At 37.6% G+C, this 14,907-nt stretch overlaps 1 protein-coding gene across 1 annotated transcript in view; it reads right to left on the bottom strand.

The window, feature by feature from the left end:
- The window catches only part of DNTT (DNA nucleotidylexotransferase), a 96,338-nt gene that overhangs the window by 26,462 nt on the left and 54,969 nt on the right, over nt 1-14,907 (bottom strand). The window contains exons 8-10 of the mRNA XM_064463867.1: nt 11,630-11,732; nt 2,428-2,691; nt 893-976 (exon numbers count right to left, since the gene is read on the bottom strand). Coding sequence (XP_064319937.1) covers nt 893-976; nt 2,428-2,691; nt 11,630-11,732 — 451 coding nt within the window. The remainder of the gene's footprint in view (nt 1-892; nt 977-2,427; nt 2,692-11,629; nt 11,733-14,907) is intronic.

The following is a 14,907-nucleotide window of genomic DNA, read 5'->3' as shown; positions in this document are numbered from 1 at the left end:
ATTTTTTCCCCAGGTTTCTATGTGAACTGAGGATGTTATAGCATCTGAGCCTGACAAGCACATATGGAGACAGCTGAAATGGAGTGAGGGCTTAGGTGACTGCTGCATCTCACAATGAGACAATGCTGCATGTAAGCAGAGATGCTAAAAGCAGTCTCCATTCCATAATGAATATATAGGAAAGATAAATGTAAAATCTTGACATGGTACTTTTGCCTTCCCCTATAATGACATCAATAAACATCTTCAACATTGATTTTTGCCTATTATTAAAATGGCCTAATATAAATACAGACATTAAGCCAGATAAATGCAGAGATCAGTATAACTGCAGCCAAGAGCATTTAGACCAGAAATACGACCAATTACTACCATGACTAGCAAGCCTGACTAAACAGAACTCCACACAGACTTCTGAATGCAGGGCTTTAAAAGCAGGATGATCCCTGCTTTCCACTTCATATCACACCCTAGAAAAACTTCGTCAGGCCTTCTAGTTGAGCCTGTACCACTCGATATCCTTTCTTCCTTTGAAATGTCAGCACAATCCCTGTTCAAATTGTGCCTATGACACAGAAATGACCTTTCATTCTGAAATGGGACAGTAAAATAGTTTTCTCAAAATACTTGCAGGTGAGTTATTCTGTTTTGTGAAGGCTGCACAATTCCTTCTAAATACCCTTGTCTAATGTACGTTTATTGTTAAACTTCAGAAATTACCTCAGCAATGCCAAAAAAAGATTTCTGGATTTACTTATTCAGATTTGATCAGGTTCTGTCAGTGAAATTAAATCTTGTGAAGGTGGGACTGGTTTACCACATAACAAATAGAGAATTAAGCTAAAATATTCTAAATACTTGAATATCAAAAATAAACTGAAAAAAACAATACCTTTTTCCTGTCATATAAGGCATGGTTATCCAATATCATCTTCCTTTCATGAGTAGCATACCTCCGCAAATCACGTCCAAATTGCTGTAAAAGATATAGCAAGTATGAGCAATGCTGGCAAATTATCCCTCGCGTAAGAGCTCCAACATCAAACCAAATAATAAACAAACTTTAAAAATACCTCTGTTATAAGACAATAGGCTGAAAAAAATGGATCATCTGATGGGACAATGTTTTGATAGGCAATGGTCCATCATTTCACTTGGTTAGTCTGAGAATAGTTGGGTACTGTACAAGAAAATAAGGTTATGCACAGCCTATGGTGGGCTCCCAGAGTCTGCAGGTGAATTATCTCAACAGGGAGTGAGAGCTGAGTGAGGCAGAGAAAGATGGAGTCATTGCCTACTCAACCAAGTGGCCACAACAAGTGCATTTTTAGTGTAGACACCACCTGCAGGGTTGAGAGAAGGGCTTTTAAGTAGCCAAACGCTCCCAGGATAAGGACACCAAAGTCTGCAGGACTTAATCCAAGGTCCAAACAAATACATTTTATTATCTCAAAACAGAAAAGTGACTGAAGTAACTCATCAGCTCAGCAGGTGAATACATCTATTGCAACATTTTGCCTGGTCTAAAACATCCTGCTTCCAATTAACCTGAGCAGAACAGAGTGGCAATGTACTTGTACTGCTTCTAGCACATCAAAAAGATCATTCAGAGCAGACTCCGGAGTTCTCCATTACACCATGTAATCACTCCCTAAGAAAATGAACATCAGAAGGCAAGCATGTAGAACAGATTGAAAAATAATGCTGTCTGGAAAGAGATTAATCATTTGAGTTTTGAGTTTGCATTTAGATAGAATTTTTAATTTTGAAATTATTGTACTATTTTATATTAAACCCACTGACTGCAGTGTGTATTGTGAAAGTAGCTAACATTTCAAGTTTTCTTAACTTATTAAAATATAAATCAAGACATATTTTATTGTAGTTCAAAACTAATTTGTAAATTTTAATTTTTTTCCATTTGTTACAGTTCAAAACACTCAGTTAAAATACAACTGGAAGAAAGCATTTTATCTAATCAAAAAGAAAGATGTCAAATTGTTTTCAGTTTCTTATGAAACAAATTAGGTTCCAATTCAGAACACCTCCTCCTCAAATGTTTAATTTCCTGTAAAATCCTGTGACACTTTCCAAACCATCTTTTGACTCCGTAACCATTTAAATTGCTTGTTAACACTAATATGATGTAAAAAGACAACACAACCGACTGAAAAACTAGCTCTTCAGTCCATGAACCTAAACACTAAGCTTTGAGGAAAATAGATGTTAACTCCTCTAGAGGGACATCCATAAATGTCAGTGATGAGTTCATCAGCTCCAACCTATGATCCCGGGTTGATGACAGCATGAAATGTGACATGTGGAGAAAAAGAACATCTTTTTTAAAAATCCATGAACTCTGAATGGTCCTGCAACAGCAAAAATAGGTTAGCAATGTTAAGAAAACAGACTGCTGTGGTTACTTACCCTGGAGCCTGTCCAGCCCAACAGAGCATATGGGTATTGCTCAAAGGGGGTTATGACCAGATCTACACGGATTGCCTTCCAGTCTTTGACTTCTGCCATATCACCTTTTTTTGATGTGTTGTAACTGCTGTTGTCTGCTCTTGGCTGATATAATTTTAAAATTGCAAAACACTTCTGAAAATGATCCATGGCATCAACTTTTATGCTTGGTATCTGTTCTTTTACAAATGTTGATTCAATGATATCACAATATAGGAGTAAGCCCTAAAGAGAAGACATTGCTTACATTGAATTGCTAGACTGCTTTTACTGTAATTCCAGAGTTTATAGACAGTTGCTTTAAAAAATTCATGTAAAATGCAGTTTCAGTAAACACAGAGCTGTGCAGGGGCAAATCCGAGCTAAGCAGAGAACAGAAATGACTGCAACTGTTGGAAAAATATTACCATATCCTTTGAGGGAAATCTGCAGTGGTAGTCATCTGATAGTGGCGATGTCCTGCCCTGTACTAAGGAGACAATATTTGCAATTCTTCCCCTCCACCCTTTCTTCCTAAGCCTTTTGTAGTTTATGTCAACAGAAATTTCTGAGTAGGGATTGATGCTTTCCCACATGGCAGACATCTAGAAAAACAGATTAGTCCAGAGCAGAGTCTTGCTGACACATTCCAAACAGCATTTGTACTGTGTCTGTTGTGTGAGATTTCCTTGTGACAAGGTCTGGAGTCTCCAGAGACACGGAATGGCCCTGCCTACACCTTCTGTTTGAAGAGTGTGCACCAAAAAAGTATTGATCCTCAAGAGCCACATTTTACCAAAGCACAACCAAGATTTTATTTTTAAAATAAAGACCATTCAGAGTGATAAAAATGGAAGCAATAGAGTGTTGTAAATTAATTCCTTCTAATCCGGCGCTGTAGGAAGGGCTGAGTGGAAAGAGGCAGCGCTTTCTTCCACCCTTGCTCTGTAGCCAGCAACCTTTCAATGGCTCCCAGGGTTGCAATAAACTCTGCGCTATTCCCTCTAGGCCGTTAAGAAAAGCATCTTTCTGTCATTCCTCAGGCCAGCCTTTGTGCCTGTTCTTTGCATTTCTAGGCAGCTTCCAAGGCTACTGGTTTTCTGGGCATCTGAGGCTTACCCTGCACTCCCAAAGCTTCTTAGAGCTCTGCATGTTCAGCTGCCCTCAGGTAAAGTGCAATCTCCCCTTACCAGCCAGAAAACCTCTCATCACCCAAAGCACAGCACCTGGGACAAGACAAAGAGCACCACCCCTCTCTCTGCTGCCCAGCACATCCTTTTTTTAAAGAATACAAAACCTCAAATACACAGTAACAAAGAAATAAAGCAGATACCATCCATCACGCCACTTCATTCAGTCATCCTTGAGTCTTCAGAATAGAAATGGAGCTTGATGTGTAATAATATAACAATGCTCAGTGTCGCTGAAGCCACCTCTAGCAGGAGGGCTCAGCTGGCAAAAAAATTCTGCTTTCTGAGAGTGATCCTACATGATGAACACACTTAGATGTGTGTCTACATCCTGGTACACTCAGTCTTAATTTAGCTTTTATAGAGTCATAAAATATAGGAGACAAGCGTGACTATGTCCTCTGAGCTCCTGATTTCACAGAAAGTAGAGATTTCTGAGATTTGCCTTTGCAAAAGAAATTTAACTTTGTTATAAAGGTTAGCAACAATAGCACATAAACCACTTTCTTCATAGTCTTTCAGATGTTTAATTGTTATTACTAGAAGAAAAACTACTAAGCTGAACTTCCTAACCTCACATACTGTCTAGATAAGCTCATTAGTTTTCATCTTCAAGATCAACAAGACTATAACTGTCACATGTCTATTCATAGCTCCTTTTACATTTCTTTAAACCTACACATTGATCAAACCCACTTCTCAGATTTCTCACTGATGAGGTGAATAGACTCAGATTCTCAGAATTTCCATCATCAGGGTTTCTTTAGGTCCTTGCATGAAGTTTTTGTCTCTTCTTTGAAGTCCCTCAAATGTTTACACATTCTCCTTCCTCTGGACTAGGAATTCTTATACTAGTCTCATCATAAAAAAACATGGTCAGGAATGCCTCCTGACCTCTAGGTAACATACCCCTCAACATATGGTAAAGGATCATATTAGTTTTGTGGTTTTTTTTTTTAAACTTCAGTATTGAACTGAGACTGCATAGAAGTGGTTTTATTTTATGGCTGTTAATGGTTAACTACAATGGTCTCCAGGTCAGGCCTCTTATGAACACAGGTGACAGTGGAATAATATCTCCATGTTAAACATCAGGTTTTGATTATTTCTTTTATGAAGTGCAAGTGTGGTAACTTTACATGATAATATGTTAAACACCTTAGAGAATACTTTACAGCAACAAAATTACTTTTTTTTTCACTCAGAGCTATAATTCTGACAAAAGAAGCATAACAAATACACTTAAGATATGATTTCCATGAAGAGGCACTGATAGGTATAATTATATTTTCAGCCACCAGGTTTTTGTTGATGATAGTTCCAAATCAATGACCCCTTTATTTACTGGGAGTCAGTCACAGGCTGTTTTATGGGTCACTGAGACAACCTTTTTAATGATAAATATTTGGCTTGCCTTGCCATTCTTTCACTTTTTTTTTTTTTTTCCTGATTTTGAAAATTTATTATAAACTAATATGAGAAATCTCCTTACGTAGCTCATTGTCTTGGATTACTAGTTTCCAAGCCTGCTCATTTGAAAATGCTTAATTTTAGCAGGTGCTCTCTCACATCCGTGTTTAAAACAGATAGTAATTTTTTCTTAATTTTACCCCAACGTGACAAGGCACTGATGCTTGCTATTTCCAATATAGACTCAAAACAGCTGTTGAATGTTTATGCATAACTGCTTATCATCTCACTCTTTTTGATGAAACTATGCCTACCTTCAGTTAATTTTTCTGCTTTTAATGCTAAAAATACTTTCAATATCATTGATCATTGACCATTAATTGATGACTTCAAGCTTTTATTAAGCACTGACATTCTTCCCATTCTCTACAAAACTCTTGTAGCTACTTCATCAGTGCTTCTCATATTTTGCTTCATTTTCCTTCTTGCTCTTAGAGATTTGGGGCATTACATAGCATATCCCACAATGAATCTAAATAGTTTATTTCCCTAGGCAGAATCCTAACTAGATTAAGTTTGGTAAGATCTTATTTTATGGTTCCATGTACCTACATTGCCAGTACCTGTATGCTGTTTGTAGCTAGAGTGCTCAGATCACCAGTTTTGCACATTTGCCACCGTCTATATCAGTGTTTGTGTCCTCTTCAAATGAGGTTGAAATCGCCTCAGTTTTGGTGCAAGACATTAGCAGATAAAGCCCAACTTTAGATGGACTACAAAAGAAATGGAATTGCTGCTGTAGGTGGGAAGTCTTACTAAGATTTTTGTTTCTGGTCACTTGAGAAATCCAGCAAGATACCGCAGCCTGCAGTGGTTGCACCTGGGCAACCATGCAGATGAGCACCTGGGGAGTGTTTTGTCTCAGTGAAATCTGGGGACAGTCATGCATGGCCACCAGTATCCCATACTTGGATTTTTAGCCTGTAAGCTCCTGAGGTGATATGATTATGTATAACCGGTGTGTCTGTAATACATAAAATGGCCTGGCCATAAAACTTCAGGCCTTTTAAGATGTCAATTTTTAACTTTTAGTTATACACTGTATGCTCTGCTTCATCAATATTTTCATTCTAACACTTATCTGTGTTATCTTATACATGATCTCTCCTGCAACAGCTTTATTTAGTTTTCAGGGTAATTTTTTCCAGCTTGCTACTCATTACAGGAATATAGTCGTAAATTGAAAGAGGGTAAATTTAACGTCTCAGTCTTTGCTGTATTGCCCACATTAAAAATTAAGAAATTCCCTGTGCCTAAAGTCATCCTGGATACCTACTAAAGGTCCTCCCTTGGAGATCTCAGCTGCTTGAAGAGTACAAATTCTGCCTGTTAAAGCACAGCATTTAAAGATGGGTCCCTTCTCTCTTTTTTTTCTCATCCTGTTTTCATATTGAGAAACTTCAGGGGAACACTCCCTGGGTGCCCAAGATATAATACCAAGCAGTCATGAAGCAATTACAACAAATCATTATTGGAGCCTTCCTACTGCTGTTTTCCCTTGCTGACTAGGCCGTGTCTCCTACTTGAATACATTTTAAGTGTTTGCAGTTGGCCACGGTTCACAAGTGTGACTAGAACAATATTTCAGGACTACCCCTCTCTGCGTCATGCTTTAGTGCTTTTTTTCATAGGCTGGGCAATTTCTAAAGCTAATAGGAAGATCATGAGAGGATGTAGACCACTGTAAATATCTACTTCACTTAAGAAAATGCAATTAGGCAGTAATTACACAAGTGCCAAGTTCAACAAGCAGTTGAAACCTGATTCAAAGGCAGGATATCACCTTTAAATAGGAGCCAAAGCATAGGTCATATCCATTGGGATAATGTTTCCAATTAACCTAATTTGATTTGGCACTGGACATTACTATCATCCCATAAAGTAAAGCTGAAATGGCACTTCTGTGCATTTTGAAAAAGTATTGCCTCAAGGGGCAGTCAGCTATGAAGATTGTGTGAAATTTTGGCTACTGCTAGCTGCAAAACAGCAGCCTTCTCATTACTCTGTTTCAGGGACTCTGCACTTGTTATTTCAGCGTGATCTCCACACCATAAAGTGCTGTAGACCTTGTTTACAGGATCAAGTTTTAAAATGGGGGCTTTTTCATTTCTTAAATTTACAACACCATCAAAACCAAATGTATATTTTTAGGGCAGTTATGTTAATACCCACAACGATTTTCCCTTTTCAGAATTACTATGCACTTTTACTTAAATAGGCTGAGTGCTGGTACATCAATAGCATTGATTTTGGAGTAAATCCATGATCAAACTGAGGAAAAGTGTGAATTTTTGGAAAAATATATAATTCATAGCTGAAAAATCAACCCAAATATGGTCATTAGCATTCTTTATAATTTTTAATTAAATGAAATCCTATCCTATTTTTAATATTACAAGCTGTTATTATTCATAATTGTTGGTAGCTGGATTAATTCTGTTAAAGCTAAGTAGGACCACTTTATACCACCTGAAAATGCAATCCAGTATGTTCTTCTGAAATGCTCTTTGTTTGCTTTAAGTTGCTCTTAATTTCCTTCTAAGATGGTTTAATAAAGTGAAACTGAATGGTTTTTTAGCGAAATACCTATAGCTAATCCAAAATAGGATGTAGGCATGTTAGTTCAGAAAAATCTCTACCTGGGTGAGACAGATGGAGTTCTATAAAGTCGAACAACTCAAGACACTGATGCCTGGGAGCAGTCAGGTGTGTTAGAGTGAGGAATCGTTGGCAAATGGCATCAAAGGCTTGATCAGCAATACAAAACTTTGCAGCTGCTGCATAACCATGCAGCCCCTTTGCTCCCTTTTTCTTCTTGAAGTTCCCTGTACGTCAGAATGGTCAAATTCTGGGCATGTCCTGAACAGCCTGGTTTTGACAGAAATGGACAAACCAGCACCTCTCTCTATGTCATGAGCATTTGCACTGGTGAACAAGACAAACTGATCGGTAGATATACAGAGACATATACATACATACCTACCCACATGCAGGTATACAATACACACCAGAGAGATCAGATGTCACGAGAAATGCCACTGCTGCCTGGCTCTTCGCCTAACACATAGCAGGAAATAGAACACTTCTGCCTACTTTATGCAATACCTTCACAAGCAGGACAATCAGATTCAGCCCCATCCTCTGCCTAAAGTGATTTGAGCCAAGTTCCCTCATGTCCAGTGCTCTAACCACCATGCAATAGTCTATTTTAGGTAAGAATATCCTCAGCCTCTGCTTTAGCTGAGACAGAATGCAACAAAAAATTCATAATGCATTGAGTCAAAAGGTGAGACAATATGCGTTCACAAAGGAGCTCTGCATCCTTATAGACAGTGTTCCTCTGAAAAAAATATGCTCTTTTTTCTGGCCTCTTAACTGTTTCTGTATCTTGTTGTAGAAACAGGTTTTGTTGCTGCTAAAATCCAGCTGTCACTCAATAATGAATGTGCTGCTGTTCTGCGAACCCTGTTTACAAAAAACCTGTTTTCAGCAATGGAGATCAGTTACTTGCTCCTCTCCATCCACCTTAATGGGACATCAAGCCTTCCCTTTTCTGACCTGTTCACCTCAGCAAGGGTGAATAATAGAGTCTAAACCAGACCACTAATATACTAAAATAAGAAAGGACAGGCAGGCACCTACATTCCTCATTTTCCTAAAAGCCAAAAGAAAAATGCAACATTTTACTTACATAAACACAAAGGGGAAAAATGAAAAGTGCAGGAAGGTAAAGGTAGTAAAGGTATCTCTTCCTTTATTGAAAGTAGATATGTAACAACAGGAACAGTGCTAAATATAGCTATATAGGTTTTTGGAAAAAAAAGAAAATGTCTTTACACAGTATGAGAATGAAGCTGCATTGACACAGATGGCTCAGCGTGTTTACCAACGGACTTCCAAGCTCTAACCTGGAGAAGTAATTTCTTAGTTTCTTTATGAAGCTTTTTGGAACCGTTAAAACCATAACCTGTGTACTGTATTGCAGCTTTTCCATTTTGCCACTCCACTTTGAAGCTCAGAGGAGACTTTGTGTTTTGTGCTCCTCAGTCCATTTATCCCTGGTGATGCTTCATCAAAGAGCATGATGGTGTTGATTTAACCACTTAGTTTTCAACAGCTTTCAATGGAAGGATGTTGTTACATTAAACTTTTTAGATAAGAAAAAGGGCCTTTTAAACAATTTAAATAAGGCCAAGGTCCGTAGTTTAGAAGTTAAACATTGCAGAATCCTTCGCTAAGAGCTGCCGAAAGGAAGTCAACGTTGTGACCTCAGTGAGTCCCTTTGATGAATTCGGGCTTTGAAGCAGTAGCACAAAAGTGGAAAGCTATGAAGCAGACGACAGGTGTACTGTCAAAAAGTATAAAAGTGCTTTAGTGGGTTTTTTTTGTGTGTGTGTCCCCCTTTAGAAATCAAAGGTAATAAAAAGGCAAGAGGGGAGTACTCTCTCTCTTTTTTGCATTTTGATTTTGCTGGCAGCTTATTTTTTAGTAGAGCCAGTAAATGCCTGTATATTACAACTGCCACAGTAGAAAGGCAGCATAGTTAGTAGTATAAGCCATAAAAATTCTCGAGGACAAAAAGAACACAGAAAATCTTTGTCCGTAGCTTTAAACAAACCCCAGCTTATTTGGGTTTGGTTTCTATGGCCATTGTGCATCTCCCCTTCTGACATTTTCTTCATGCTGGCATTCCTAGAGAAATCCTAATCTTTTCATCAAACTCTTGGCCACCCTTGACCTCGCATACTCTGCCTGCACTCACTTCTGCCAAATTTTATCCTTAAAAAAAAAAAAAATCAGCAAGAACAATTTCTTTTCTATTTCTTTCCTTTCAATTCCATTTAATGAAAGCAGTTCACAGTGACCTGAAAAGCTTCAGCAGTTGCCAGACTTCTCAGATCACAGCCATTGTTCTCATTAATGTAAGTGGAATGTGATGGAATGGGAGAAGGAATCAAAGGCTGCACTCGGGGCAGGCTCCAGCCTCAGCCTGTCGTCACTTTTCCTTTCTGCTGCGTGATAATAAACAGGATTTTTGGAGGACCCACACATGGCTTCCTAGAGGTCCAAGTCTGCTTAAAAAGGTAAAAGGACAGCTTCCAAGAAAAAATGTGATTTTATTCTGAGAAAAAACCTTTACATACACAATAAAAAGATAAAAATAGAGTGCCTCCTCAGCACTCATTAATTGCCACAGCTTCATTGATTTTCACTGGAGTATGATAAATCATATCTGCTAGCAACCTACTTCAATACATACACTTTCTGCACAGAATTAGGATGGAAGTCACAGAAATCTAAAAAATTAATAATAATCTGTTTACATTTCGAAGACCAAAAGTCAACTGAAGGAAGAGGAATTCAGCTAAGGTTGTATTTTACCATGAAGAAACAAATTTGAAGCTCTTCCATTAAAGCCAGGTCAAAGGTTTTGATGACCTTGAAACAGATAACTTTATACAGTCAGATAAGTTTTTATCTGATTGGATATTTTTAATGTCTTTCATGTGTTAACCCATTACACATTAAAGTACATAGTTCAAGGATCAAGTCAAAAGCAATCTCCCCAGGCCATCCGGACTGAAAGCTGACTTTACTTAGCAGTGGGGCATTTGGTGATTCACCTCAGACAGAGCATTGGCCTTTTACTTGTTGAAATGTACTCAGTTCCTTTGAACAATACAGGTAGTAAAAGTTGAAAAACACCTTAGCTGGCTAGAAAGGTAGAAGAAACAAGAGCATATTTGTTAATAAAATTTGTTAATAATAGTCTTATTGTTATTCCCACCATACTATGTTTCTGACACAGGAATATTTTAAGATACCTGCACCTCTTATAATTCAGACTCTTAAAACTTTAAAGCTGCTTAAAACTGAAGAAAGCTAAATAGAAAAAGAAAAAAAAACCAAAATCCTGAAATCAACAATTCCTCTGTGAAACGTGTGCATTCTTCCAAACTGGGACATCCTAGAAGACTATGTCAAATTTTACAATATTCCAAGGGAAGCCAGGAAAAATGCTAATCTACGGGCTGAAAGGAAGCAAGAATTCCAGGCCTTTGGTACCTAAACTTTCAGACTCACTCACCTCACACCATGAAGTCACCCAAATCCACTACGCTTAAAGACAGAGCTCCCTGAAGTAGTTCCCCCTGGGAGCACCTACTCCCATCTAAAGGAGAAATTAAACAAATGCAGTTTTGTTTCAAAAGATAACAACAGTTTTGCTGTGTCACTCGAAACTTCACCTAGCTGGATTTCTTACCTCTGACTAGCTGCATATTCTAGGGGTAAGATATAACAGAATGTGAGTAGAGTACTTCAGCTTTAGCACTCAGAGCTGGAGGATGCACCTAGATCGTGATTATAACCAAAAAGAGCAATAGCCAATTTCAAAATATTGCCGTCATCTGTAAAAAGGAGCCAACATTCTTTAGGCAGTACATAGGCTTAATTCAGTGCTCTTAGAATACGTATTTTTTTCTTATTATCAACTTATTATTAACTTATTATCTAGTTCATACCTGCTTTTTCCATAAGTCAGCAACCCTATGCAGAAGTCCATCATCTTCTCTTATTCCTGGACTGGTGATCAAAAAATCTATGTCATGTCCAACCTGCTTACCCCTAGAAGCAACACATAACAAGAAGACTAAAAGAGTTAAGTTCCTGTTGAATTTCACACTACTTTTGAATATTTTTTCTGCATTATAAAAAGAATTTGCAGCATAAAGTAATATTGATGTTTCTGAAATATAATCAAAAAGGAATCTTCTATTTCTTATATCAGGTCTGTCAGTGTTCTTTGTTAAGTAATAATTTAAGCTCTTTGATGTATTTTCGCTGTTGTTCAGCTAGATACTGCAGATCCATTTGGTGATGTTACATCTCTCTCTCTCTTCCCCTTAAGTCCCAGAAAAGGTTTCAGTCATCTTTGGCTAAGAAAACATAATCAAAATACCACAGTACATATGATGAATCCAGTGCGATAACAGTAGATGAACTTGCCAGTCTGACTACTGCAGGCTTAAATATTCTTCTTTAGCTTTTGATGGACACTTTAATGAACAAAATGGTGATTGTTAATAATTTTATTGTTTCTTTTAAAGGCAGATATAAAATCTCTGAGTGTTTCACATTTCTTCTCTTTTAAAATGTAACAATGCTTTTTGCAGAGATTGAGCTTGTTTTTTTCTGAGAACAGTTCAGCCTTAATGTGACTAAAGCTTGCTTATTACACCCACTAAGGATTTCACAATGAAATCCATATGCACAAAGTTTTATAGTAAATGTTCTTAATGAAAAATGATGTCATAACTTCTTGGTTTTCTTCATTTAAGTCTAAGCATTCAGCTTGCTTTTCAAATGTGTTAAACCTAAGTCAGATAAAGACATAGCTATCGTTGGAAAACAGACAAAAGCAAGCTTTTGGAATGTTTCCCTTCAGAATTACAAAATGTTTGAGAACATCTGAAAATTTATCTTACAGTGCAATTCATCTGAGGATTGCAGAACCAATACAAGGTTTTCATTTTGGTCTAAATACTGCAACAGGGACTGCATACGTATCTATTTATTGGCTGTAATCAGACCAGCCTAAGGAGAAAGGAGCAGTATGCAGCAGGTGGAGAAAGCACATGAAATCTGGAGTAGCAGCACCTGAGTGTAGCACATCAACTCTTTTTCACGTGTTCATGGGAAATGTCTGCTCTTGCACAAGGGTATGTGGTATTACAGTTTGGGTGTGTTTCAGTTCAACATTGTGTCCAGTATTCAGAGAACCTGTGAATTGTTATGCAAGCAGTGAAAATGGGACCTGTACGAAACAAAATATTTGCTTTTCTGTATTTAATGAAACAGTTCATTCCCTTAAAATAGTGCATAGAACTGAATCTGATTTCTTAAACTTGGAAATTTGTAGGAACAGAACTGATTGGCAAATATGTCAACTGCCATTTGCATGACAGAAAATCATCTAACTGATGGATAGTTGAACAGCGTTGGCAGCAAGATGTAAGGAAATGAAAATCTAGGTTTTACATTTGACAAGCAGTCTAACTCACTACAATGCAACTATTGTGCCATGTCTGCAGCAAAGTCAAAACTGCTTAAACAGGTGGAAATGATTTCAAAAGAAGTTTCAAACAAAGTATCAGTCTAGGCTTAGAAACTGAACAGCAATTCAAACTCAAGAAGTTAAAAAACATTTAGTATTCCATGTAACACCTTCTGAGTTATTTTGTAGGATGACATTCATTATCTCTTAAATTACCATAATAATCCAAAGCTCTTACATAGCACTTTTTACTTACACGTCTCAAAATGTTTTTTCAAAGGGAAAGAATTTACTATTCCTATCTTAGAGACGCAGAAAGTGGCATAACAAGACTTGCCTGAAATTATTAAAAAAAAAAAAATCAAAGAAATTGGAAGCTGATGGAATTGGGAGCTGATTCTCGATTCTTCCTCCAGTACTCAACACATACATATTTTAGGTTAACCACATCTACAAAACCCTGCATCAATCCAGCCACAAAATCCCAAGAAATCCAAGGTGTTCCACTGGCCATCTATTTCCCAAGGCAGAGAGCATTTATTGAAATGCTTTTTATTTGTGACGTTAGGGTGCTTAAGTCTCATATGAAAGCACGCAATATAAAATCATTGTTACTGTCAGAGTTATATTTCAGCTTCTCTTTGAACTAATTCACATTGGATTAATTTCTGACTGAATTTATCAGGCTGTTACTGGAACATTTAGTCTAATTTCCACTAGTACTCTTTACCAATAATGTATTTTGTCCCAGAAAAATTTATTACATTCCTTCAAATAGAAAAACAATCTAGTAAATTAAAAAGCTGTATAATATATATTGCTCCCAGCTTGTTAATCATGCAAAAAGATGCAGTAAAGTGTACAGATTCAGACCATCATTCTATTGAAGCTGAAGGGAATGTGACCATTGATTTCAGAAGAGTAGGACTTTTCACATATATTTATGTGTGTGTACATGCAAACATACAACCATTTGTATTCATAAAATTACATAAAAGGCACATAGGATGGGACAGTGCCAAGGTGCTCTGTCCCCAGCTCAGGAAGTATGTAAACATATGCATTTGTTTCTCAACAATTAACTCTATATGCACATCAACACTTCATTAAAGCTGAAGCTAACGATATACCTAAAGGCTAGATATGATACAGGGCTTGATTACATACAAGTTAAACACCGTGGTGCCAGATATCTGGTCTTCAGACTGGATATGAAAATCCAGAATTCATCACCTGATTAAGTGCCGCACAGACAAAACCTCGATCTCTTGCTCTTTCCTGAAGCTTGCCAAGAGGAGCACTGCAGGCTACAGCCTTTTTCAAACCCCATCACATTCAAGCAAGCAGGTTCTTTACACAGGGCTACAGATGGGGTCCACCATGATCTAGAGACTGAAGGGGGTTACCTAAGCATTATTCACTTAAAATGAAAAAAAAACCACTTTGTTTGAAAAACAAGTACCAAATTGATGCTATCAGTGCCTGGTTTTGTATTGCATGTGGCAGCCCAGTGATTGGTACAGTGATTCCTCATCTTTTTATTGCCTTGTTTCCTCAGTTAGGAATATTGGCAATGTTCCTACTTCACAGGAGACATCTCCTCAGTCTCCTCTCCTTCTGCCTTCCACTAGGGTACAGTTCCAGGACCAGAGTTCGGAGATAGTCTTTGGGTCCACACCAGTGTCCACAGGTTATTTACTTACTTGTTGTTAGCTATTGGATTAAAACCACTCATCCAGGAAGGAG

The sequence above is a fragment of the Phalacrocorax carbo genome, chromosome 12 (assembly GCF_963921805.1).
Source record: "Phalacrocorax carbo chromosome 12, bPhaCar2.1, whole genome shotgun sequence".
Taxonomy (NCBI): domain Eukaryota; kingdom Metazoa; phylum Chordata; class Aves; order Suliformes; family Phalacrocoracidae; genus Phalacrocorax; species Phalacrocorax carbo.
The sequence above is the reverse complement of the archived record's forward strand: the minus strand, read 5'-3'. Positions and strand labels throughout refer to the sequence as shown.